We start from the raw sequence: 25384 nt of genomic DNA, 5'->3' as shown, positions 1-25384 counted from the left end.
GATGTTTTGCCTCTGTTTGAAGTCTCTTGTTTCCATGTGTTTATAGATATTCAGTGTCTGCAGTAGTTTTTCTGCTTCATTATTGCAGACTTTTTGTGTATTTCAGTTTTTCTTTGTTTTAGTAAAAATGCCATTATTTTTTTTATGCAATTTTTCCAGATGTGTCATTGTTGCCTTTGTTTGTAGTCGTGTTGCATTTTTTGTTTCCTTTTGTGTCCGTTTGTGGTCGAGTTGCATTTGCAGGGCCACACGAGCGGAACAGTGGCTAGCACTGTTGCTTCACAGCCAGATGGTCACCGGTTTGAATCCCTGTCAAACTGAAGTATTAGGGCCTCATGTATGAATTCATGAATTCTGAGATTTAAGTCAGAATATATTCTCAGAAATTAATTTTTTTTGTAAAACTAGTGCAGTACGTGCTGGATGTTGTGCGTACCTTATAGCTTTAGACGTTGTAGCGGTCTTAGCATGCAAACAGAGATTTAGCTTTAGACGTTGTAGCGGTCTTAGCATGCTAAGCGGAGATTTAGCTTTAGACGTTGTAGCGGTCTTAGCATGCTAAGCGGAGATTTAGCTTTAGACGTTGTAGCGGTCTTAGCATGCTAAGCGGAGATTTAGCTTTAGACGTTGTAGCGGTCTTAGCATGCTAAGCGAAGATTTAGCTTTAGACGTTGTAGCGGTCTTAGCATGCTAAGCGGAGATTTAGCTTTAGACGTTGTAGCGGTCTTAGCATGCTAAGCGGAGATTTAGCTTTAGACGTTGTAGCGGTCTTAGCATGCTAAGCGAAGATTTAGCTTTAGACGTAGTAGCGGTCTTAGCATGCTAAGCGAAGATTTAGCTTTAGACGTTGTAGCGGTCTTAGCATGCTAAGCGGAGATTTAGCTTTAGACGTTGTATCGGTCTTAGCATGCTAAGCGAAGATTTAGCTTTAGACGTTGTAGCGGTCTTAGCATGCTAAGCGGAGATTTAGCTTTAGACGTTGTAGCGGTCTTAGCATGCTAAGCGGAGATTCATTAAAAAATCTTCAACTGTCGAGCTATTTGGGCTAATGAAAACTGTCGGGCTAGGCTACGACACGCGCCAATACATTAGCAAACATAGTTTGTTAGCAGTAGGCTATTGTCTACATTATCGCAGGGTATTTCACCAATATGAACAGAGCAGTAGGCTATTAGCTTCCTGTAGAACCGACTTTTACTTTAGGAATATTATAAAAAGTGAAAGCTGTAAATGTGCGTGTACACTCTTAGAAATAAGGGTTCCAAAAGTGTTCTTCTGCAAGGGCTGAGGTTCTACCTGGAACCATGTTTTTCAAGGGTTCTTGGTAACACTAATAATTTCAGTAAGAACCATTTTGATCCAGAGAACCCTTTAAAACCCCTTTCCTGAATATAGGGTTTCAAAAAGGGTTCTCCTATGAGGACAAGCCGAAGAACCTTATATGGTTCTACTTTTATTTCTAAGCGTGTAAAGACCACAGTTACGCATCATACAAATAAAGTTTATATTTGTTTAATATGACATTATATTTTCTTCTTGTGTGGATTTAAGATCCAATTAAAAGACGTCGTCGTCCCCAGACGAGACACTGGGGACAGTGAAGGGAACATGCTGTGTGGCGCTGGTTACATCATAATGTCTTACGGGAGCAGCCAGTGTCTCAGCTCAGGAGAGCAACAAGAGGACGGCAACAAGAGCAGAGCGAGTGACACAATAGACCCACACACTCTCTTTCATCTGTGAAGTCAGCCTGTGACCCAGTTCGAGTACAATCACACGCCACGTCCTCGCATGAACCCTCCAGAGGGGGGAGCACTTCACGGGAGCCACTGGAATGAACATGTCATATCAGACCAACTGAATGGGGTTACAGATCTTTAATGACAAAAAAAAAAAAGTGGTTATATTTTGTACACACGGAATACAAAGCAGCTACAGAGGGTAACATTACCGATACAGAACCACACGGCAGTAATCTCCTACAGGCAAAACTAAAGCGTATGAATATGACTTGACAAAAAAAACACAAAAACAAAACAGTCCTTTGTTCAAAGAGCTGCATTCATGATGTAATGTGAGAGTATTTACAGCATCGTTTGGATTTTTCGCCGCAGTGAGACATTGAGCTGCCGTTTCTCCCGTGTCCCAAATTATAATGTGAGGCGATGACATCTGATTGATTGATTAATTGATATTTGACAAAAACAAAACAAAACATCAAAATCTCAGCGATAAACTGAGAAGAGTGCAGGCTGAAGCTAAAGCGAATTTACGCCTACCTTTCTTACCTTAAAATCGTACTATTTTATTTATATTTTTTTAAATAATTGTGTAATTTTACAAAAATTATATCAGAAACGATGCCTCTTATTGAAACATCTATTAGTGCCATGTCGTACAAACTCTTGGAACAACCGTTCGCTCTTTAAGTGCTAAGGGATTATAATCTGTGTCCTTGTGAATTATAAACTGCAGCTGGTTTTTTTATGATTGTTAATTAGTGCAACAAACCTTTTTGATATTTTAAGTAGTGCTGGGCGCGTTAACGGCGGTTAGGCGTCAACGTTAACGCATGTTAGCGCATGACGCGTTTCCATGACGACTGACTGGAAAAAGACGCGCGTGACGTCATGTTTACGTGACTCCGCATTGTTGAAATTAGTCTCTAAAGTTACGCTAAACTTTAAAAACAGAGGCACACATACGCGGTACACAGATACGCAGTTCGACTGTAGGCGTGCTAGCGGCGCTAAAGGAGCTAATGCAGCTAACAGAGCTAACTGGTAAACGGTACCTGGAGTCCAGTGTCGTGGCACGTAAACATGTGCTTTAACGTGCATTAACCTAGTGCCCAGCACTAATTTTAAGATATTCCACATGTGAAGCATCTGTAACCGATGCAATAAAACTGCAAATTTTAGTCATGTTTTATGTTGTTTATCTTTTAATCTTCTCTTTCTCTGACAACTGAGAAAACAGTTTAAGACCGTCACATCTGACTCGAAAGCTCAATCGCATTTTTTTTCCCTCAGCTCAAGAGTCAAACATAAGAAGCTCAATATGTTTCTATGACTATTAAAAAATAATAATATCAATAATCGGCACAAAAATTCCATCTACACAACTAAGTTTTAGTGTTTTGTTTTTTTTTGCATACTTTCGTGCCTTATTCAGTGCAAAAGAAACTATTTCTTTTTAATTGACCTAATTTGCTGTAAAATATTTTTTTATTCTTTTTGTAGCCTATAAATAAGCCTTTTATGTAACCTCAAGCAGCCAGAAAAACCATAAAAGAAGACGGAGGAAATGGCAAAGAGAGCGTGGAGAGTTAAATAAGAGTATTTCAGTCCTTTTTGATACGTGGAGGCCACCGTAGTTCCCCAACTCACTTGGTAAAGCGCAGAAAAGTTCTCCCTTTTTTTTCGCTTGCAATACGCGGTCTCACCATTGGATGTCACTCATTTTGACACACTGCACCTTTAAGTACAGTAGGAAAGTTTGAACGTGGACTGTACAGAAAAAAAGTCTTCCGGTTTTAACAGAAAAAAATGAGCTCAGTAAACATTCTCCTATATGAATTAATGCTCGTTTCAGCTCTTCTTCATTCGGAGGAAAACGGACGATCAATTGAGGCACATATGAGTGGACACCAGTGTGATTGACAGCTGGTATCGTCCAATAGTCACCACTTCAAACTAAATCTGTAAGACAATGTGTTTAAGATCTGGTAAAGAAATGCACCAAATGACTATAAAGCCTGATTTACAGACTCATTTGCTTTCATGAGGATATAGGGTTTTTAAAAAACATATACTGAAAATTGTTGATTTTATTTCCCCAATAAGCCGTAGTGGGCCTCTTAACATAGTTCAGAGACATCTGAAATACAACCCTACGAACTACAAATGGCAAAATACATATATACATGTATGTTACATCAGCAAATAGTTTGTAACTAAACATAATGCATGTCATAATGACAAAATATTTCATTTAGTTTCTCCGATTGTTCCCGAAACGCTAACCCCTTAGATCCTAAGGGTCAGGGACTCAGCCTAACAAGAGATTGGGGGTCAAAATCCAAGGCCAGAGCTCCGATGTCACAGCACTGCACTCATGAATATTTTTAATAAATAAGTAAAGTTTTTTTTCTTTAAGTGCATTTTCAAAACCACAGTTACACGCTGCTTCATAGGTGTACAGAACCACAACAATAACCACCATGAAACTCTGGTGTAGTAAGAACAGCACTTGACGTTGTGGCCACAGAAAATAATAGTACAAAATTTGTATTATAAAGATTGTGTTTGTCTTGTAGACATGGTTGGTGTAACAACGTCTGCAAATAGAGGGTGTGTGAGCACATGTTTCTTTACCCGACTGTTCTACACTCTTAGAAATAAGGGTTCTTCTACAAGGGCTGAGGTTCTACCTGGAACCATTTGCTGGTGAAAAACCCTTTCCCGAAGAAAGGGTTTTTCAAGGGTTCTCGGTAACACTAATGGTTCCAGTAAGAACCATTATGATCCAGAGAACCTTTAAAACCCCTTTCCTAAATAAAGGGTTTTAAAAGGGTTCTTCGTGGAACCCTCCGAAAGGCGAAGAACCTTATATAGTTCTACTTAGCACTTTTATTTCTAAGAGTGTAGCGAATCTGATTGATCAACTAAATTGATCAGCTGTACACTGTGGATATAAGCCTGTTCATTAGGCTTCTATTTTATTCTCCCTTTTCACAAAAAAAATCCCATTTGCTATGAGAAAAAAAAAACCCAGAAACTCTGAGCTGCAGCCAACACACAGACTGAAAAAGTGTTGGTGAATTTTGCAAACAAACAGCCGATATGCGTCTTTTACTTTGGTAGTCGTCTTTGAAAGGTTGAATTTGCTTCTGATGCCTCACGGCCCTGGTATACTTCCGCGCCAGGCTCCTGTAGTATCTGACTTCGCCATCGGGTGGCGGCACAAGCCTGGACGCATTCCCACCAAAGAAGAAGAGAACGACGCCACAGATCCCTCGGACAGGCCTGGTCTGAGCGGCTCATCAGCTGAAAGGTCCTTGTGTCAAGTCGAGGCTCAGATGATTAGCGACTTCTTCTGCTTGGTGAGCGGGGCTTAATACGCCACCTACTGGTGAGGCAGAAATTCAGTTTGCGCATGCGCTGTCCACGCGCACCCAACTCCCTCTTTGTGCACGGTTCCAATAATCTGGGCTGCACGTTGATGGCCCAAATCGCATCATGCCCACAATTCCGTGTGCACGGAAGTATACCAGAATTGTTTAAATTCAGGTAACTAGCTTCCACTCAAATGATAAGCAGAGGGGATGGACTAAGACTGTCACATCTGTTCTAACTAAATCCTTAAAAACCAGTAGGGTTTTAAAACCTACAGCCTCGAAAATCAGACTATTTGAAGTAATTACTGTGTGATCCAGGAGAGGGTCGCTGCATGCTCCTTTTGGCCCATCAGGAAAAATAAGACAGTGGTGTTATGTTGCTGGCCCCCATGATGGACTGGTGACCTGTCCAGGCCGTGCCTCCACCTTTCGCCCCCGTCAGCTGGTGCAAGCCTCATTGAAGTGGTCGACAATGAGTGAGGGAGTCGTTTTGGTTGTTTTGCTGCGAAAACGGAGGACAAATGAAGTGGCATTGGTTGTTTCGTCGGTGCCCAGTTACTGCATCGATGGCTCTGCCCTTAGCGCCACCAAAGGTGACAGTTATTTTTGTCGTAATACAAACAAACCAGAGCATCTTTTTCCATCTGGTCACAGAATGATCACGCGTATATCCAGAAAAATTGACGACACAGCGACGTGGAGACACATCTGACTCATTATTGGATAGAGTTGACAGGAGACACTATATCAGAAAAAAATGCTGTAAGGTTCTTTTTTTTTAAAAGTTTGAAATGAGACGGTCCATATGTCTTGACAAGTTTAAAATACACTGATTTCCTATCCATGTAGGAATGATCTCTGAGGTTCTTTCTGAGTCACTGACGCTCAGTGCAAAAAGTCATGATGGTCCCATGTTTTTAGAAAGGTTGATGCTCCCAGCAGGAGGACGGACCGGGGACGCGAACGGGTCGACGCCACCATTCATGGGAACTTTGGGAGTCTGTGAGGAAAAATGTAGAAGAGGCTGTGATGACATGAACATTAAAACCTACAGTGAATTCAGAAATTCAGACTGTACAAGGTTCAGACCCATTTATCCTTCTAGTCTTTGAAGGAGGAGAAATGTAGCATGGAATAATTTGTTGGCTAACGATATTTGGTAAACCAGATCTGTTGCCCTCGTATTTCAATCCTGTTTCTCAATTTTTTTATGTCTCAATTATGTCAATCATCAAAACAGACTTTACTTTTTTAGGTTTAAGGTGCATTATGTAATAAATCTAAAGCAACTGGTCATAAACTCCTCCTAATATGTCACACAGACTCAGGAATAATGTTCATATAACAAACTGAACTCACCAACAACAACAGTACAGCCAAGATATTGGCATTAAAAAAATCTTTTGCGTTTATGTTTTGAAATCATGTTTTGGCATGTGGCGCCACTTACCGCCGTCTACCAATCATTGCAGTCAGTAGAGTCTCAGCTGCCGAGCAACCACGGGTTGCCAGTTACTTCTGAGATACAATGACGGAGAAAATGAAACCTAAAAGACCTCGGTATTTTGAATTTGAGTGCAGTAACTGGTTTTGGCAACATTCTTACATATGGCGCCTTTAAGTAAAAATTAAAAAAATATATATTTTAATCATTGACCCACAGCAGACTGAGGGTGCATTCACACCAGGCCTCGGAAAATCCACTTCGTTTGGGGAGGTGTGAATGCGTAACTGAACTCTTGCTCTATGCACCCCCTGGAGGAATTTAATATATTCTTAATTCTTGGTAAGCTTCAACATGCAAACCAGAAGACTATGTCCACTTTTTATATGCGATCTATGGCTCCACCCTTTAAATGTTCTGGACATTCTCCTGCTGTTGAGCTCATTTGACCAAGACAATTTCTCAAGTTTAAGCATTTCTCACAAACAGTTAAAACAGCCAGATAATGCCATTAGTAACTAATTTTATGCACTGATGATTAAATCATTCAAGCTTCAGAAATGCTTCAACTAATTGTCTGTGCAGAAAAGGATTGGGACTCAACTTTTGTATACAACCAGAAAGAGAGGTTCATCAGAACTTTCTCAACAAATTAGAACCATCTGGATGAAGAGCCTGCGGGGTGACTGTACAACTAATCCTGAAATCTAACCCAGTTAATGAATATGTACATGTACATGTTCAATTGCTTTTCTTCCCTCAAAAATAATAATGACTACTCATCTTACCTGAGCTTCACTGTTCCAGCACAAGAACGGTGCCTGCAGTGACCCATTTGCAGTGGAATATCCTGGTAGATTTATCCCTACGTTTGCATTGTTTCCACTCACTGTGTGAGAGCTGGAACTGGACACTGGCCCGCGCAGGCTGCCCGATACAGTCATGTCCAGATGTGGCAGAGCGATGGCCGGCGTGTTTGCTGGGGTCTCCGCAGAATGCGCGGCTCCACCGGGGAACGTGGCTCCCAGACGAGGCCTGTTCTGTCTGAACGCAGCAGGCACAGCATTGCTCAGCGTGCGACCATCTCTGCTTTCATACATGCAGCTGCCAGATAACGTCTGTGTGTGTGGGTGAGCTGTCGAGTTCACGCTGCCCGCTGCGTTCGAGGAATGTGAAAAAGTGCAACGGTGAAAGGTTTGTGGCAGCAGCTGCTGTTGACGTTGCCACTCTGAAAGGCCCTGTGGACCCACGGAAGTCTGCTGTGCGCCAGCGTGGATTTGAGAATATTGCACACCCTGGTCCATCATCTCTAAGCCAGATTGAAAGCTGCTGTGAATATTGTTGGCGTTTGGTGTGGCAGGAAGCCACGACTGTGTTGAAATCAAGTCATTGCTACAGTTGTGATTGCTGCCGCTGCTGCTCCTCGGAGGCCACAAAGAAGAGGTGTGTCCCTGCTGAGTGTTAAAACACTGAGTGGGTGTTAGTGAACTTATCGTGCCGTGGGAAATCTCTGAAGCATCTTTCAGTGCAGCTGAATTACAAACATCAGCGAGAATGTTTGCTTCTCCTCCAAATCTAGCCTGCTTAGAAGTGATGTCCATCATTGGCTGCCATTGTGGCTCATTATCCACAAACCCTTGATTTATACCTTGAATGGATAAATTGTTGATCATACCAGAAACGTTACACCCAGTGTAATCTGATCGCTGCATAACAAACCCACTGCTCTCTCTCTGCAGAGCCTCCTCCACGTATGCGAACACATCATTCGCCAGGGTGCGATTCAGTTCCCTCTCCGCATCCTCTCTCTCTTTATTCATCCTGATGACGGTGTTCTCCCAGTCCCTCAGCTCCATCTCGTCCACATCGAGGCCCTCTATCCCTCCATCCCCAAAATCTCCCAAAATCTGCTCCAAAGACTCAATCATGGCGTCAGATGTGAGGTCCGCTGTGCTCTGTCTCTTCTGCAGAGCCGGGCCTTCACCGGGCACACTGAGCAGAGCATGGCTGTCCATAAACGCTTGCTCCAAGGACGTTTGGGTTTGCTCATAATCGGCGTCCTCCGTTTGGGAGAAGACTGGCAGCTGGGGACCGGGCGTCTCTGGTTGCATGTAAACAGAGTGGTCCTGGCGGCGAAGCGATCCCAAGAGCGAGGCGGGGTCCAGAGGTTTCGCTGGTGTGGAGTCCGAGGTGCCTGGTGCGTCGGGGCCAGAAGGACCGTCGGTGGAAAAGACATCCAAAGAAAAATCATACAGGACACCTTCACCAGTGGCAACGTTGAAGGGAAGCTGCTGTCGCCTCTGACGCAAATGTTCCTCTCCTTCTTCATTTCTGCAGAACAGGAGGCAACAAGCAAAGTTTGAAATTACACAGCAGGTAATTCCAATACTAAATCAAATACTAATCACTAAACCCCTCCTAAAATAGTCTGGCAGCATATGACACAAAGCCTAAAACCGGACAACAACACTGTAACACTCACGTAAGCGCTTTCTGGCGAGCGATGATGAAGTCTGGTCTCGCGTCCTTGAAGACGACCCTGGCAGAGGCTTGAACCCAGAGCCACTGTCCTGTTTTAGTCAGCAGCCTGAAGAACGTGAAGCCGCTGTCTCCAGTTTTCATCACTAAGAAACAGAGCAGGTAGCACAAAAATGTACGGTTAAAAACAATTGTGAAAAAAGAGAGATAGACGGGGTAAAAAAAACAAAAAAAACAGCACAGAGACGGACAACTCACTCTTGAGGTGGTTGTCAGCGCAGTACATCATGTCGCCAGCATGAATGAACTGATAACCAGATCCTGTTGTGACCAATTCCACCTCTGTATAACCTAAAACCAGTTTCCCTCTGCAAAGATAAAAAAACACAGTGTTACACGTGTAAGAGGAGAAAAAAATGGACAGGAATGAGATAAATATCACTTTTGGGGAACATTTCAATGCAACTTAAAGGTCCCATATTATATCCTATTTCTCCAAGTTACGTAAAACAAAACTTAAGGGACAGGAAATGACATCAGCCACAGAGGCTACTGCGGGCTAACAGCAGTTAGCATTTGGAAAAGTGATCATTTGCAGGCTCTAGCAGGCACATTGCCATCATATATAACATGTATCCACTGGACAGATAAATCCTCTGAGGCTGGAAGTTTGTTTAGAACTCTGTGCTGCACTGTGGAGCCAAGAATATAACTTTTCGGATACCGTTGCCCGTGCCAGCACTCTCGCATGTTTTACGGACAAAGAGGAGCTCTGCGAGACAACAATTCCAGGAATTTAGCAAATTGTGACGTCCCAGTGAGCGCGGAAGTCAACATCGCATGTTTTATCTTCTGTACTTAGATTGAGGAGGACCACAAAAACATGAGTGAGTCATCTTTTTTCACACTTTGCTGACTGGTAGGGCCTCCAGAGTCCCAAAATAAGGATTTAATTAGTTATATTTGTTTAATTAGTTCATTAAAAAACGTTGATTTAGCATAATATGGGACCTTTAATACAATATACACAAAAATAAAAGCCATGTTTATTTTCTGTGTAAGGCACACACACACACCCATTAAGCAGCACCAGAGGTGGCACCGCACACAAAGAAACTAGTGTGGACAAACAGGAAGTCGACGAGATAATATCAGGGGTTAAATTAGAATAAAACATTTTTCAGAATACTGTAAGCTTCTCTTTATTACACATTTGTGTTTTGTTTTCACACCTCACATCTCTGATAAGCTACATCAAAGCAGTCAGAGGTGTGGGAAGTATTTGTGTCGCACACAGTGTTTGATACAGCTTACATGTTAATAAAAGCCCTAAAAACTCCAGAACTATGTAATTATCTCTTGGTCTTACGATGCTGCTTATACAGGTAAATCTACTTGGCCACTATTGCACACACAGCATGTGAGTAAGCTACAATTACTCAGAATTACATGACATAGCATTGCAACGACTTTTAGAGCCCTTGCGTTCACCACACAGGTGGAAATCTGACAACAATGTAGGTTAAGATCTACATTACCTGGTGTCTATACCCAGAGGAGCAAAGTCCATTCTGTGTTTGGTCTGGAAGATGAGGGTCTTGGTGCGGATCTCCATGACAGATGGAGACTGCACAGGTGTGGCAATGGCGAACAGAGCGAGCTGAGGAGGAGCCGCGTTGCCATCAGCACCGGTGACTCCCTGTAAATGCAGGTACTTGAGGCGTCCAGTGAAGTTTAGAGCCTGCAAAGGAGGAGACGGCAACATTTTAGCAAGTTATACTAATATCTCTTAAATTAACATATCCTTTAATAGAAGCCTTCCTAGAATTAGGAGCAGCAGGCAGCCACTGAGCAGCGCTGGGGGTTGGGTACCTTGCTCTGAGTTAACACAGCCAGCAACCCTCTAGTTAAAAGCCAAGTTACCTTTTCGCTTGGCCACGAGCTGCCTCTTGCATCTGTTATCCAAACAAGTCAGCATTGCACACACTGTTGCCCTTAATAAGTCACCTGACAAGTTTGAAGCCTGTCAAGCTAACCGTTTGGACAGTTTGTGTGATTAACAGACAGACTACTTTACATTTATACTTGGATGACTGAATTTAGACAAACAACTATGTATAGAAATGTCCTAACTCTGGAAAAACAGCTATGCTTTTCGGTCAGTCCAACACCAAAGATGTGTCCTTACTTTTTGCCAACTTCATTTTCCACCATCAGCTCTTGGTGAATGCAATAGTAGGACACATCATCTTTTGATTTAAATCATTTAAACAAATCCGTACACACCTTAGCATTATCAATCCTCTGAAGTGTCAGACGGTGTGTTTAGTGATGCCCTATGGACCTCCACTATGTCTACCGAGTATAAACTGTTTGGCTCGGAGCACCGCTGAGGTTTGGGTTTCTTACCAGGAATCCAGAAGTGTTGTCTTTGAGGCATCGCAGGCGGCAGCAGAAGCTCCTTTCCAGAAACGAGGAGTTCTCAGGAGGGAGGTACTGAGGCAGGAAGCTCTGAGAGTTGCCCAAACTTTTACATCCAGACGGCCCATCTGCAGAGAGATGGATATTCAGATCAAATCATACATATACAGTATATATTGTAATGGATCTGCCTTCTTGTATCATTGGTACCAGTGGAGAATGCACTGAAAGCCCCCTGTTTACTTTCTGCTCTCTTGTGTGTGTTACCTTCCCCGGGGTTGAGGGCAAAGTGGAGCTGACATTGGAAAGTCTCTCTGTCATCCACGTGCACTAGATCGTACACACTCTGATGCACGACGTCCGACTGATGGTAAACACAGGAGTTTGTGCATGTTTATTTTTCAGTACTTTGTCTACATACTGTATTAAAAGAAACAAAAAACACATGACACTGTAGTTGGTGTCATAGTTTTACCTGATGGAAGCCCAGGAAGTCCAGGATTGTCGGGGATGCATAGAAGATGATGCCGGTAGTCGTCACAACCAACACAAAGCCATTCAGAGCCTGTTGATATCATGAGAGCAAACACACACACACACACACACACAAACACACTGTAGCTCAGACAAACACTGGTGCATGTGTGTGTGTGCTTCTACTGTGTGCTTTGTGAACGAACCTGAAGCAGGAATTCTCCTTCTGAGAAACCGACTCCATCCAGAGACATGGTCTCTGCCTTTTTGCCGTTTGCGAGAGCCGACTTTACGTTAGCAGTTGGCGTTGCTGCAAGAAACAAGAAGAACAAAGAACTCAGTCAAAAGGTCAGCCACTTATACATTTGAAGATCTGATTCATTTCCAGACACTCGGGGTGAGATCACTGAAATTACAATACAATACATTTTTCTTTTCTTGGTCAATAAATCACAAGGGCAGTTTTGATCATTGTTCTTTAAAGGTGTCATATTATACCCTATTTCTCCAAGTTAACCTAGTTCCCTGGTGTCCTAATGAACATGTCTGTGACATGCTTTGGTCAAAATACCATAAGGATGAAGCACCACAGCAGTTCAATCACGCTGCCAAAACAGCCCTGTTCAGAACGCTCTGTTAAGTAGTATCTCTTTAGGTCCACCATAAAAAAATAAAAATAAAAAAAACTTAAGGGACAGGAAATGACATCAACCACAGAGGCTACTGGGGGCTAACAGCAGTTAGCATTTGGAAAAGTGATCATTTGCATGCTCTAGCAGGCACATTGCCGTCATATATAACATGTATCCACTGGACAGATAAATCCTCTGAGGCTGGAAGTTTGTGTAGGACTTGGATACCGTTGCAGGAATTTAGCGCATTGTGACGTCCCAGTGAGTGCGGAAGTCAACATCGCGTGTTTTATCTCCTGTACATAGAGTGAGGAGGACCACAAAAACACGAGTGAGTCATCTTTTTTCACACTTTGCTGACTGATAGGACCTCCAGAGTCCCAAATATATGGATTTAAATGATTAAAAAGTTGATTTTGCATAATATGTCCCCTTTAAGATTCAAGATTAAGATCAGTGATTATCTGCAGCCACAGTTTTCTTCTTGTATTGTCAGTATGTTAGTATTTATTCTCGATCGGTTTTCACCTTCCATCTCTTTATTATTATCATCATTATTATTATTATTATTATCTGTGTCAACTATCCCTTTAACCATGTTGCAGCTCGGGGAGTTAAGTTTTCAAGCCATACGGATTTCAACTGGGAATTCCTACAAGCAGCCGCTGTTCTCCATGGTTTGTCCATTTCTGCTTGAACTCATGCTACGTTTAACAAGATTGTTAAAGCTGTTATATGAATAACAACAAATAAAACAATGAATCTGCTTTATAGCTGACAGATGCAAGCTGGGGAACAAATTGGAGCATTCAGCAACTAAAGAGCCATATATTTAGCACAGGAAACACCAAACTAAAATAAACTGCTACGTGACAAAAAGTGCCACTGTCGCTTTGGTTTGTCTTCTTGAGCCTCAAACCTCTCCTCTGTGATTCAAAAAGTTCATCTGTACATGGTTTGGTTCAGGGGAAAAGGGCTGAATGATTTTGGTAAGATTTAATGGAGGTTTTTAAACACAGCCCTTGACCTGTGGGGATTTGAACTGGCAAGTTTCCTTTCCACTAGGCCATGGGTTACCTTAAGTCAATATACACTTTGCAATATACAGTATTTTATCAAAATATTAACCAAGGATATGAATTACCAACAATGAAATCATTAACAGTCCTATAAACCCTGGGTCACATGTTCTGTATGTCATACAATGCAGCTTGTGTGATTTGCAAATTAGCTAATTCCAATATCGATTTGAAAATGATTCATTGCTCTTGAACATCCAAGTTAACCCAGAAAATCTACAAAGTTGAGGCATCCTAAAAACAATGGTCAGCACCAGTTCAGTTTGACCAAACAGAAAAAAGCATTTTCTTTTTTTCCCATTGTGTCAAAAAGCAAAAAGGACTTCTTTTTTTTAAGCTCCAGCAAAAATTTGGTGTAATCTAATCTGTTATCGCTGGCATTCAGTCAGCTAAGCAAAGCCTCCTTTCCTTTCCTTACAGTAATGACTCTGTGGCACGCTAACAAACTTCCCTCCTCCCCCCCTTTTTTTTTTTTTTTTAAGCAAACCCACTGGATCTGCCTCTCGTCTCCACTTCACAAACCCGGGAATCTGCCCTGACGTCTGAGCCAGGAGCAGCTTTTGACAGAGTAGACTTAAGATGCCTAGGAATTCTGAGTTTGTTATTACTGCACCCACTCTAACCAGCTCAGTGGGATCTGCTCCAAGTAGTGGAATACATCAAAATGTCTGCAAGCAGTAAGCGCAACGTGACACCAAGAATTGCAAACCATACGCAACATATGCAGAAGATGTGAAAGACTAAACAAAACGGGACAGTTTTACTGAAAGACCGACAGATGCCTGTGCATGAGTCTGACATCCGTCTACACTCTTAGAAATAAGGGTTCCAAAAGGGTCCTTCTACAAGGGCTGAAGTTCTACCTGGAACCATTTGCTTCTGAAAAACCCTTTCCCGAACAAAGGGTTTTTTGGTAACACTAATGGTTCCAGTAAGAACCATTTTGATCCAGATAACCCTTTAAAACCCCTTTCCTGAATAAAGGGTTTTAAACTACCTGGAGCCAAAAATGGTTCTCCAATGAGGACACGCCGAAGAACCTTATATGGTTCTACTTAGCACTTTTCACAACTTATCACAAATTTTTGTCTTTGAATGTTCAGCTTTCAGCATCAGAAAGTATCTTTGACAGAAAGTATGTTTCTGCAAAATAAATATTCTGCTGCATCTTTAAACACTGTAAGCAGTGATATAAAGTACTACGTACATAGAGCATACATGTACTGTGTATGAATGTAACTTCAATGTCTGATTTAACATTCACAGTGGAGCTGCAGTTATTTATTTGAGAAGAAGTACTCCACTACAGGTATAAAGTAAGTTGAAACTCTGAAATACTGTACAACACATACATTGATGTATAGTTTTCGTCACTTGTTTTGAAATGCTAAAGGAAATGTGGGTAGGATGTGTGTAGGAGGCATTTAGAGGTGACATTGCATCCAACTGAATACCGTTTGCAAACAAACGTGGCATTTGCCACTTGCTCATTTTAAGGTAAGAAAAAAAACCCAGAAACAATTCTACACTCTATCCTGTATGTAAAGTTACTACAGCTATAATATCAATGTCAGTCAATAAAATATTTTTCCTTATGGTGTTTGCCATTAAAACCTTTTTATATAATTTGAACATCATACACCAGTTAAAAATGAACAAATATGGCAATTGTGTTTATGAACATAGGAAGCAGTCCTTCATCTACGCTCATCTTCATCGTCTTAAATTATAACACCCATTCTATTTATAAATGTCATTCGTCCTTAAGTACAGTCTTTGATAAATGTGCAGTGTTGAACCTGAAACTGCTTGTATTCAGAGCTCAGCATGTCAGCTGTGTTTACGGAGCAGACTCTGCAGATTTATCCTGCAGGAAAATGCAGCCGCAGGCAAAGCTAATCGCCCGACTGACCTCTCCGCAACCTCGCTCACCCCTCGCCGTCCACAAACACAGGAAGCAGACTTGAGCAATTGCCAGCCAAACAAGGCAAACTCGCTGGTGTCAGACATCCCGATGTAGTTTAGACTCCACTGCTATGGTGACAAATGTTCACCCTAGCAACAAGCACACCTGGTGAGGACAGACACACCATCGCCTGGGACCAATTCAGAGCAGGAAACAGCAGACAAGTCTACGCTGAAGTGAGCGTCTGCTCACTCTGCATGAGTTTATTAATGCATACATAAAGTCAGTGGTCTCAGATCCTTACACTTCCTTTGTGATACCTTTTGGGTGTTTTCCTGTTTATCTAGTATTCTAGAGTATTCCATTCCATTCCATTCCATTCCATCCATTATTCTAAACATGAGACCTAGTGAAAGTAATGCAGGGTTCACGGCATGTCAACAGCCGCTAATGAGATGCATTCAAAGACCCTGGTATATTGCATAATTACTGTGGAATCTACAGCATGTTGAGCTTAGAGCAGCAGCTTCAAGATGCTTTCAAGAAACCTCGTCTAAAGCTGCAGTGCGTAACTTTCTGTTGTTGATATTGTTGATCTCAAATGAGCTCTGTCAAGAAATACTATCAGACCTGACTGAGGGACCGTTTGTGCGTATACAGCTGCAGCACAGAGGCGGGCAGGGACAAGAAGAGTGTATCCCATTAAACGTTCAACATTTGTTGAAAAATAGGATACACTTTACTCACTTTATTGCCGTTTCCTCCATCTGTCTTGACATAAAAATCACTTCCTGCATGCAGCATAGGAAGGTCACAGAGACAGTTGTGGGGAGCTTTACATGTGTGGAGTCATTTGACAATGATTTGAATGTAACAGACATTTACTTATAGTATTTAAATGTTATACCGTACTTTAAGCCCACCTTAAAGTCAGCAAAGTAAAGATATGAATTGTCTTCAAAATGTTCTCCGAGTATTAAATTTTCAATGGAACATAGCTATAAATGTGTAGATTTAAATTGCAATTTTTTGTTCCAAAACATTTGCTCTTGCTTTGTTCCATAAAGCGTCTACTTCAACAAATAAAAAAGTAATATGACTGACCTACTGGGGTAGTATGGGCTCAAACTGGTACAGCAGCAGCAGAGCCATAGTTATTGTGTCTCCAGTATTTTAGCATGGCCCCTGTAGCACATGCTGTAAAAGTGTGATTTGTGGAAGGTCTTATCTGTGATGGACATCAGAGATAGTGATACCACGTGGAAGTGTACATCACAAGCAAATGATGTGTGTTCAAATTGGGCAGATTTGCACAGTGTCCAGTTGACTTAATGCAACACAGAGCCCAGGGAGTGTTGCCTTAGGTTAGGCCAATCTGGTGGGTTTCCAGCCAAGAAAAGGAAAATGTTCCCACAGTCTAAGAGGCAGGACACCAAGAAATCAACTCTGCACAATCAAGATCCTCCTCAGGGATTGAACTTTTTCAATGATCGAGGCTATTGCTAAATCCTAGTTTGTTTACTGAATTGTAACTTTTAAATCCAACCTTTATTTAGCCAGCAATAAAACTAATTCTTAATAATAAATTAAAGTCAGATTAAAAATCTGTTGTGCAAGAGTGTCTTGGCCAAGACACGAGACGAGACAAGATCACAACTATTCAAAAATGCAGTTCAAATACAATACAATATACAATCACATTATCGGCAATATAAAGTGCAATCACCCAAAACATCTACAGTCAGATGTTTGTGCCTCCAAGTCATTTAAAAACAGTGGGAACTGCATATTTAAGAGCATTTCCCCAGTACAGTACAGACCTTAGGTACTGACAAATAAGCCATGGGACAAACCTGTACTTTTTTGAAAGATTAGCGTGAAGATAAGGTGGAAGCAGACAGAAATTAGAATAAGCCATTCCATGTTTCGATCTGCAGGCGGACAAGTCGGGCCATCCAACACAGGCATGCAACCCAACAATGATGCATCAGTGCTTTAAAGTCTGAAATGAGTGTCAAAGCAAGGTCATGAAGAGAATCCAGAGCATAATAATAAGCTTTGAGAGGAAGCGTGCTTATATAACACACCACCATAGTACAGCACAAATGTTCATCAGAATGTTGCAGCAACAAGCCTCTGTTTGGCCTCTAAAGACAGACAGGACTTGACTAAAAAATAAAAACCCAGTATCTGTTTCAGCCTGTAGTGAGATACAGACTCAGTCTGTAAACTTTGGAAAATGGTGATCAATGGCAGGTTTCCTGACTTAGATTCTGGATTTGGGAACAATATGAGCTTTGTTTTGTCTGGGTTTAAAACAAGTTTGAAATCATGAAAACATGTTGCACAAGAATTGCATTGCAGAATGCAGTTTTGCAGAGGCCTTGGTAAAAGAAACAAAAAAAAACCAAAACGGATCTGATTATCTTTGTGAGATTTATGTGGGTCAACTAAGAGAGTTTTCAAGTATCCAAATGCATATCAATGGAAACGTAGACACCAATGATTGCGTGAGTCGTCTATGACAGTGTTCAGCATTATTCAGGCCTGAAAAAACATCCTCCACAATTGGAGGAAACCGCTGTGGAAGATTAGCTGGAGAGGCAGCAGAGATTCACTCATCTCTGAGGACAATGGCATCAAGTGCAACAGGCACTTTTTTGTACCAAGTTTTAAACAACAGTGCATGGACTGCCTATATTTGATGGTCTCAAGCGGATGAACCCTTATGTTTCTCAACTGTTTTCAATATAATCAAATGTTCACTACATTCAACCCAGTGGCAGTTGCTGGTCTTTGAAACAGGGGAAGTTAATTTCAGGCCCAGTTATTACATACATTCTTACATAAATTCTGCAAACAAACAGTCTGGAATAGTGACGTTGTTAAAACAATGTTTTGATCATGAGTAGCAATGGATCCACTGATTCCAGAGGGGGAGCTGCGCTTATGAGAGCTAGTGTGCTAATTACGTCACTTCCAGGTACCTGGCCAATGACAAGACAGTTGAGAAAGCTCTCATTGGCTGGCCAATCACAACACAGTCTGTCTTCTGGGGGTGAGATTTGGTCTGAAACAGCGCGGCTGACGAGAGCTTCAGTGAGGAGAGATTTTGATTTCGAACTAGGAGGTTTTTGACCATAAGAACAACTTAATGTATGTAAGTAGACCTCCATAACTTACATACATATATGTGCGATAGGACCACTCTATGGGAGCTTTAAGTCAAAGAAACACGGTGCTTGACAACAGCTGCTGTGTGACGTCAGTCTGCACTAACATCAAAGTTGAGAACAGATAAGGTGTTCACAGTACAACAGCACAACATGCTGGTGTAGACACAATCTGTTAAGACTGCGACCTGCCTCGCTCCCTCGTGTTCCACTATAACACAGGTCAGCTCACTCTCCTCTGTAAAACATTGTATATACAGGATATTACCATAAAAACTAATTTCACAATGATTTTCAGTGCAGATGCATCAACTGTGTTGGTTATTCATCCGTCTCCATTCACCGACAGCGTCCTTGTACAGAGCCTCGCCAGGAGCCCTCATGTCGTGCCACTGTGTCTCCTCCCTCTGCAGCCCCCTTCTTCTCCATCAACAGCAGTGTGATCGGCCGGCTGATAGCAGAGCCACGGACGCACAAAGACAGAGGAGAGGAGGCTTCAGGTGCCAGACCTGAGCTGCACCAGTTCATCGTATTGATTGAGCTCCTACACTCTTAGAAATAAGGGTTCCAAAAGGGTCCTTCTACAAGGGCTGAAGTTCTACCTGGAACCATTTGCTTCTGAAAAACCCTCTCCGGGAGAAAGGGTTTTTCAAGGGTTCTTGGAACTGTAATTGCATTACAATTAACAACTCTGTAGCTGACTTACGAATGTATAATATATATTCAGATGGGTGTCAATATGCGTTTGTTTAATTAACCTATATTGGTATATAAGATTGTATAAATCTGTGACCGGATTATCTCAGATTAATCATACAATACTGTGCAAAAGTAATAGTGCACCACCAGCTTTGTTGTTTTTATGAGCTCAGTCCTAATAATAAGAGCAGTAGATCTGCCTTGAATAAGTATTCTCAACATTGATTAATCTGACAATTATTTTCTCAATGAGAAGATTTGTTGTTTCATCAAAAAATGACTTGTTTTAGATTTACCGTCATAGAGGAATAAAGAAACCAGAACATTTCCATGTTTGTGACACTGAAAACAAGGGAAACAAATCAAATTGATTGTCAAAAAGCTCTTGATTCACTGATAGACTGATTACATTATAACTGTGGTATTGCTGGGTTAAACTTATTGTTCCTGCCTGTCCTGCTGCTGCATACATACAAATGCTCCCTCAGTCACGTTTGATAGTTTTGCTTAACAGAGATGGTTTTGAGATGAAGGATGCATCATACAACAAATGCTGTTTGATGTTCTTTCTCTTCACAAGGACCAAACGGAAGCAGAATAAAAAACATACACAAAAATAATAATTAGTCACCGCAGCCCTGAACAGCTGAACTCAATGCTAATTTTAAAAATCCCTCTCATGTGGGCTTGTGTTTACGTCATCTTCATCACTTCGGGAAAAAAAGGCTAGGTAAAAGGCGTGCCCAGACCTTTAGTAGCCGACTGTACCAGCATGATCTTTGTGTACTGATGACAGAGAAAACCAAATGCCACCTTTGAATGGATGTGTTTGATCAGTGTCAGAATAAGAACCTACTGTACCAGTCTGCCTGTCTCATGTTCGTCTCCACAGACTCCATCTGTCCCGCAGTACACCCTGTCTCCCATTTCCCTCCCAGCAGGGAAGCTATTCATTATTCACAAAGTGTCATAGATTCAGACTTCCTATTCTGACGCCTTAAACTCTCAGGGCTCAGCCACAGAAATGTCTGGAGCACACAGGCACACATACAGTCTCTCGCTTTCATACAAATGTGCGCATATCCCTGTTACTCTCAGTCACCACAGTCGTGTAAGTGTGCGTGCACCTCACTGACCATGGAAGTAGCTCTGCGCCTTCAGGTATCCCACGCTGAGGCGGAGCACCGACAGTTTGTCTAGACGCCCTCTGACCTCCTCAGAGAAAGGCAGCAGGCTGGTCAGAAGGTCCAGCTCCACATTCAGGCGGTCCCGATGGCGTTTGGACGGATTGGTCTTCACCGGTGGAAGTTTTGCACTGCAAGAGGAGAACAGAATTTAAAGGTCCAGTGTGTAATAATTAGTAACATCTACACTCTTAGAAATAAGGGTACCAAAAGGGTCCTTCTACACGGGCTGAGATTCTACCTAAGCGTGTAGAAGAAAAGTCAGGAATCATCCTCTAGGGAACATCTGTATGTGATTTCATGCCAAACCAATGCAATGGTTGTTGAGATACTACAGTCTGGACTACATAAATGAATAGGTAAATACTGATATGTAGAGTGGAAGAGGAAAACTCTTATCAGCTCAGATTAGGTTAGCTCATATTCTGCGATACAGTAATATGCGTCTACTGCTCTTCCATTGGGCCTGTGCCAAAGTTTACCACGAGGTAATTCCTCCACAACATGTCCGCACATGCAGCCGCCCTGTGTGCCATCCCTGCCTGACACAACACACAGACCTGACACACAGGAGACGCAGGGAAGAGGAGGGAAGAAAGCAGGATGCGCGGATGAAGATATTCAACACGACAAAGTGCGGGATGGGGGGGGGGAGGTTGTGGATAAGGTTCACACGATCCAAAACAAAATGCGCACACAGTCACAACGCCTACAAAACAATACCTCGCTTGTTGACGGCTACATCAAAACCATGTTTTAAGTAGAGCGGATGTAGCAAACACAGCTACAGTATGTGTCTGTGAAACAGTCAGAGAAAAAAAGAAGAATTGCCCCGGGTAGTAAATAAAGTCAGTGTATCCACAACAAATCGTGTGAATCTTTGTTACAAAGCTGCACTGATTCCATGGACAGTGAGCTAATCCGCAATTATTTTCGATTTTCCTTTATTCTCAGAACAATATTTAGAATCTCCTGCTGGTCACTGCCTTGAGTTTCTATTAATACTGACAACAGTGAGATACAGTCTTTGAAACAGCTGAGCTGTTAATAAGGCGTTCGTGCGGACACATTTGCCAACTCACTATAATCTGGCATTTCAAGAACATCATGCTTTAACTGAGGAGGAGACCTCAATCATGTGATGGTTACATGACAGTGGTGGATGACATCTCTCTTTAAAGGGGCCATATTATACCCTATTTCTCCAAGTTAACCTAGTTCCCTGGTGTCCTAATGAACATGTCTGTGACATGCTTTGGTCAAAATACCATAAGGATGAGGCACCACAGCAGTTCAATCACCCTGCCAAAACAGCCCTGTTTAGAACGCTCGGTTTAGTAGTTTCTTTTTAGGTCCACCTTAAAAAAAAAAAGGTAAAACGAAACTTAAGGGACAGGAAATTGCATCAACCACAGAGGCTACTGGGAGCTAACACCGGTTAGCATCTGGAAAAGTGATCATTTGCAGGCTCTAGCAGGAACATTGCCGTCATATATAACTGTATCCACTGGACAGATAAATCCTCTGAGGCTGGAAGTTTGTGTAGAACTCTGTGCTGCACTGTGGAGCCAAGACTAGAACTTTTCGCGGACTTTCAGTTTTCAGATACCGTTGCCCTCACCAGCACTCTGGCGTGTTTTACGGACAAAGCGGAGCTCCGCGAGACAACAATTCCAGGAATTTAGCGCACTGTGTCGCCCGAATGAGCACGGAAGTCATCATCGCGCATTTCATCTCCTGTACTTAGACTGAGGAGGACCACAAAAACATGAGTGAGTCATCTTTTTTCACAATTTCAACTGATGCCAACCTTATATTTAGGACTCTTGATTAAAAGATTTTGCATAATATGTCCCTTTGTTGCCTGTGCTTATCAAACCTTTCATGTCATATTTAGGATTTACATCAGACTCATCAGATACTTTTTTCTTTTACTGACATCCAATCCATTGATTTTGGCCAATATTAGAGCTTTCTTGACCTTTGACCTTTTCGTAATTTACAAAAATGTGCCAATTACACATACATGAGGGTAAACAAAGAATCACATAGGCTAAGCAGGACAGGAGTGACAGTTTCTGCGTTAAAATGTCACAATTTGATGCGTTTGATGTAAATTATAATAAACTTTGGGTTTTGGACAAAGAACCTTCTACTTTCTGATCATCTCATTTGAAACCCGGATTGTTTAGTACTGAAATTCCTCTTTAAATCTTCTGGTAAATAAAGCAAAGATTTCAGATAAAAACGGACTTGCTGGGAACTCTTATTTTACAGCTCTGGAGCAGAGTTTGACTTGGCTCTGAAGGCAGAGCTGCCAGTCTCAGGCGAGTCAGGTTTCATGTGCAGATTATGTGCTTGATTGTAACGTGGCACACTGCTCTTTCCTACAAAGTCACAATGACGTGCGGTGGAGGACATGTTTTATTGTTGTTTCAACTACAGACGTTACACAGTTTAAAGCAGCTCGTTACAGTGCCAGTCTTTGTTTCCAGAGCGTTGGCTCAGACATGAGAGCAACCTGCCAAGTTGTGTTGATGCAACAGCGTCAGAGATCCCAGCTCAGCGGAACAACACCTTTATTAATAATCCAAGGAGCAGAAAACCAGCGAAGTGCCTCCAGTGCTGTTTTAACTTATACTGCAAAAACCACACGTGTTCAGTCAAGTGAAAAAGCTGCACAATAGTTTTAAAAGTAAGATTCCTTAACTTTTACTGTTATTAGCTTTTAGCTAGTAAATCTGTGTTGTTTTTCATTGTTGTATATGGCCAAAAAACCTCCAGTGTGGCCATTGGCCCACTAGTTTATTCATTTGTCAGTTTTCTCTCTGATTTCAGCTTTTTGAATGTGAATATATTCTGGTTTTTTTGCTCTTCTAGGGCAGTAAACTAAATATATTTGGTTTGTGGTTAAAAAACAACAACATTTGAGGATGTCGTCAGTTTGAGGTTTGGAAAACAGACTGAAATTTCGATAACTACAACCTGACTTATATGCCTTATTGGTACAAATGTGACATGAAGGCCGGGCAATAATATGATAACAACATATATTGCAAAATATCCGCAACAACATTGTAGCTGATTATTTTTCCTTTATGGGAGAAGAAAATGATTCACACTCACACTTGGAGAATTGTGTTTCGTTAAATGCATGGTTAAAGGATTTGTGGTTTAAAAGATGTCAAATTATATCATTATCAATATAAAGACATGGAGAAGGTAAAATCAAGCCACCCTTATTCAATATCATAAATATGAAAGTTCAATATATACAGCGTCACAACATTTTTCTGTGTTCAAAATCAGTGTGCAGTACAATAAGCATTTTAGCTTGATTATTTTTATGTTTTTTGTTACATTTTAGTGTATGTACTTCAGTATTTTTGTCTTATTCTATCATCCTGGGTATCACAGATGTCATTTAGCTAGTGGCTATAATCTGACATGCTAACAGTTGATTAATGTGTTATGTACTTCCCCTAATGAATGAATGAATGAATGAATGAATGAATGAATGAATTTAAAAAATAGTTTCATCGAAATTCCCTCACTTTATTTTATATTTCAACATTTTTGCACATACTGTCCATCCAAGTATTGCTAAGCTAATTTCTACCAATTATAACTACATAGGGATGAATTGGTTGATCAGTATTGATGATAATAATTATTATAAGTATGATTAAAAACTTTATTAACAAGCAGCTTTCAAAATAACGCAGATTAAGTTAGTTGTGAAATGCAATAAATACTAAAAATGTGCAGTAAGTGTGTTTAAAGAACGTTTTATGAAAGTTTTAACAGTTGATAAACTCCCAAGATCAGTTCAAGACATGCTAGCTTGCAGCAATGATGGAGATATGATGACGTCACGAGACGTTAAAACCTACTTTTTCTGAAGGGGCTTCCTCCTCTTCTTCACCGCGTAAACTCCACCGTTGCTCTGCATGGTGGCGGCAGGTGCTGACGCTACAGCGAAACTATGCCTTTCACTTCAAATACAAAACAATTCAGACTCAAAACCAGCATGTAAGGAATGGTTTAGTTTTCCCTTTCTTTTTTTTCCTCCTCCAAGTCTCAGGAAAGTCACCCCGAGGTTTCTTCCTCTCCCCTTCTGCGCCCGGCGCCTTGCGAATATTCCGGGTTATTAAGTCACTCCGACCAGCAGAAAGAGAAATAATCCATCAAATTGAGGTGAGGCGGCATATCGTCGTTTCTCTGCGGGTCAACGAGTCCTTAAAAACAACTGTGACGAACTTTTACGGAACGAAGGGAAGTGGTTCCGCCGCTGCCACGCCCCTGTCTGCTTCCACCCGGCCTCAACCAATCAGCTGCTCTGTGACATCCGTCACCTGTCTCAGTGTTTCTGATTGGTCCAAACATTTGTCCATTGTCTACCTTCCATATATAAACAAAGCAGCTGAAGTGGAAAGAAGTCTTCTGTAAACGTTTGTGCTTTTCAAACATTGGTCATTCCTTTTGACATTTTTGGATACAATTAAGATTTTCTTTTTCAAATGTGTTGTATTCATCTTATCATTTATATTTTAATCATATTTTTCTTCTGGAATTATTATTATTATTATTACTATTATTTATGTTTGCGCCATTTACCCATTTTAACTATATAGGCTTCTTTTTTGACACAATACTTTTTTTTGGACATTTTCTTATGATTGTAATGTTTTACATTTGTATTGATTTCTTTATATTCTGTCCCTATGATTATTAATTTTTTTTTTTTTTTATGAATCTGCTTTTTGTGTATGATA

The 25384-nt window shown here is 41.4% G+C and overlaps 1 protein-coding gene across 1 annotated transcript; it reads right to left on the bottom strand.

Annotated features, from left to right (window-relative positions):
- Positions 1–1876: 1876 nt before the first annotated feature.
- LOC310930480 (uncharacterized protein) lies at positions 1877–24800 on the bottom strand. Its single transcript, XM_083893487.1, has 11 exons — positions 24503–24800; positions 20562–20740; positions 12143–12246; positions 11938–12027; positions 11730–11826; positions 11451–11590; positions 10580–10782; positions 9300–9409; positions 9046–9187; positions 7352–8894; positions 1877–6119 (listed from the first exon to the last, which is right to left on the bottom strand). The coding sequence occupies exons 1-11, from the start codon at positions 24559–24561 to the stop codon at positions 6018–6020; spliced, it is 2769 nt and encodes a 922-aa protein (XP_083749613.1). The 5' UTR covers positions 24562–24800; the 3' UTR covers positions 1877–6017.
- Between the last annotated feature and the right edge of the window lie 584 nt (positions 24801–25384).

This window comes from Microchirus variegatus, assembly GCF_963457635.1.
Source record: "Microchirus variegatus genome assembly, chromosome: 1".
Taxonomy (NCBI): domain Eukaryota; kingdom Metazoa; phylum Chordata; class Actinopteri; order Pleuronectiformes; family Soleidae; genus Microchirus; species Microchirus variegatus.
This window is presented reverse-complemented; position numbering and strand designations above follow the sequence as displayed.

Excerpts from the sequence above, each read along its gene's own strand:
- LOC310930480 (XM_083893487.1), bottom strand. The coding sequence starts at position 24,561 with ATGCAGAGCAACGGTGGAGTTTACGCGGTGAAGAAGAGGAGGAAGCCC. Across the intron at positions 9,410-10,579 it reads CCTCTGGGTATAGACACCAG|AGGGAAACTGGTTTTAGGTT; the intron begins GTAATGTAGATC and ends TTATCTTTGCAG. Across the intron at positions 9,188-9,299 it reads CGCTGACAACCACCTCAAGA|TGATGAAAACTGGAGACAGC; the intron begins GTGAGTTGTCCG and ends TCTGTTTCTTAG.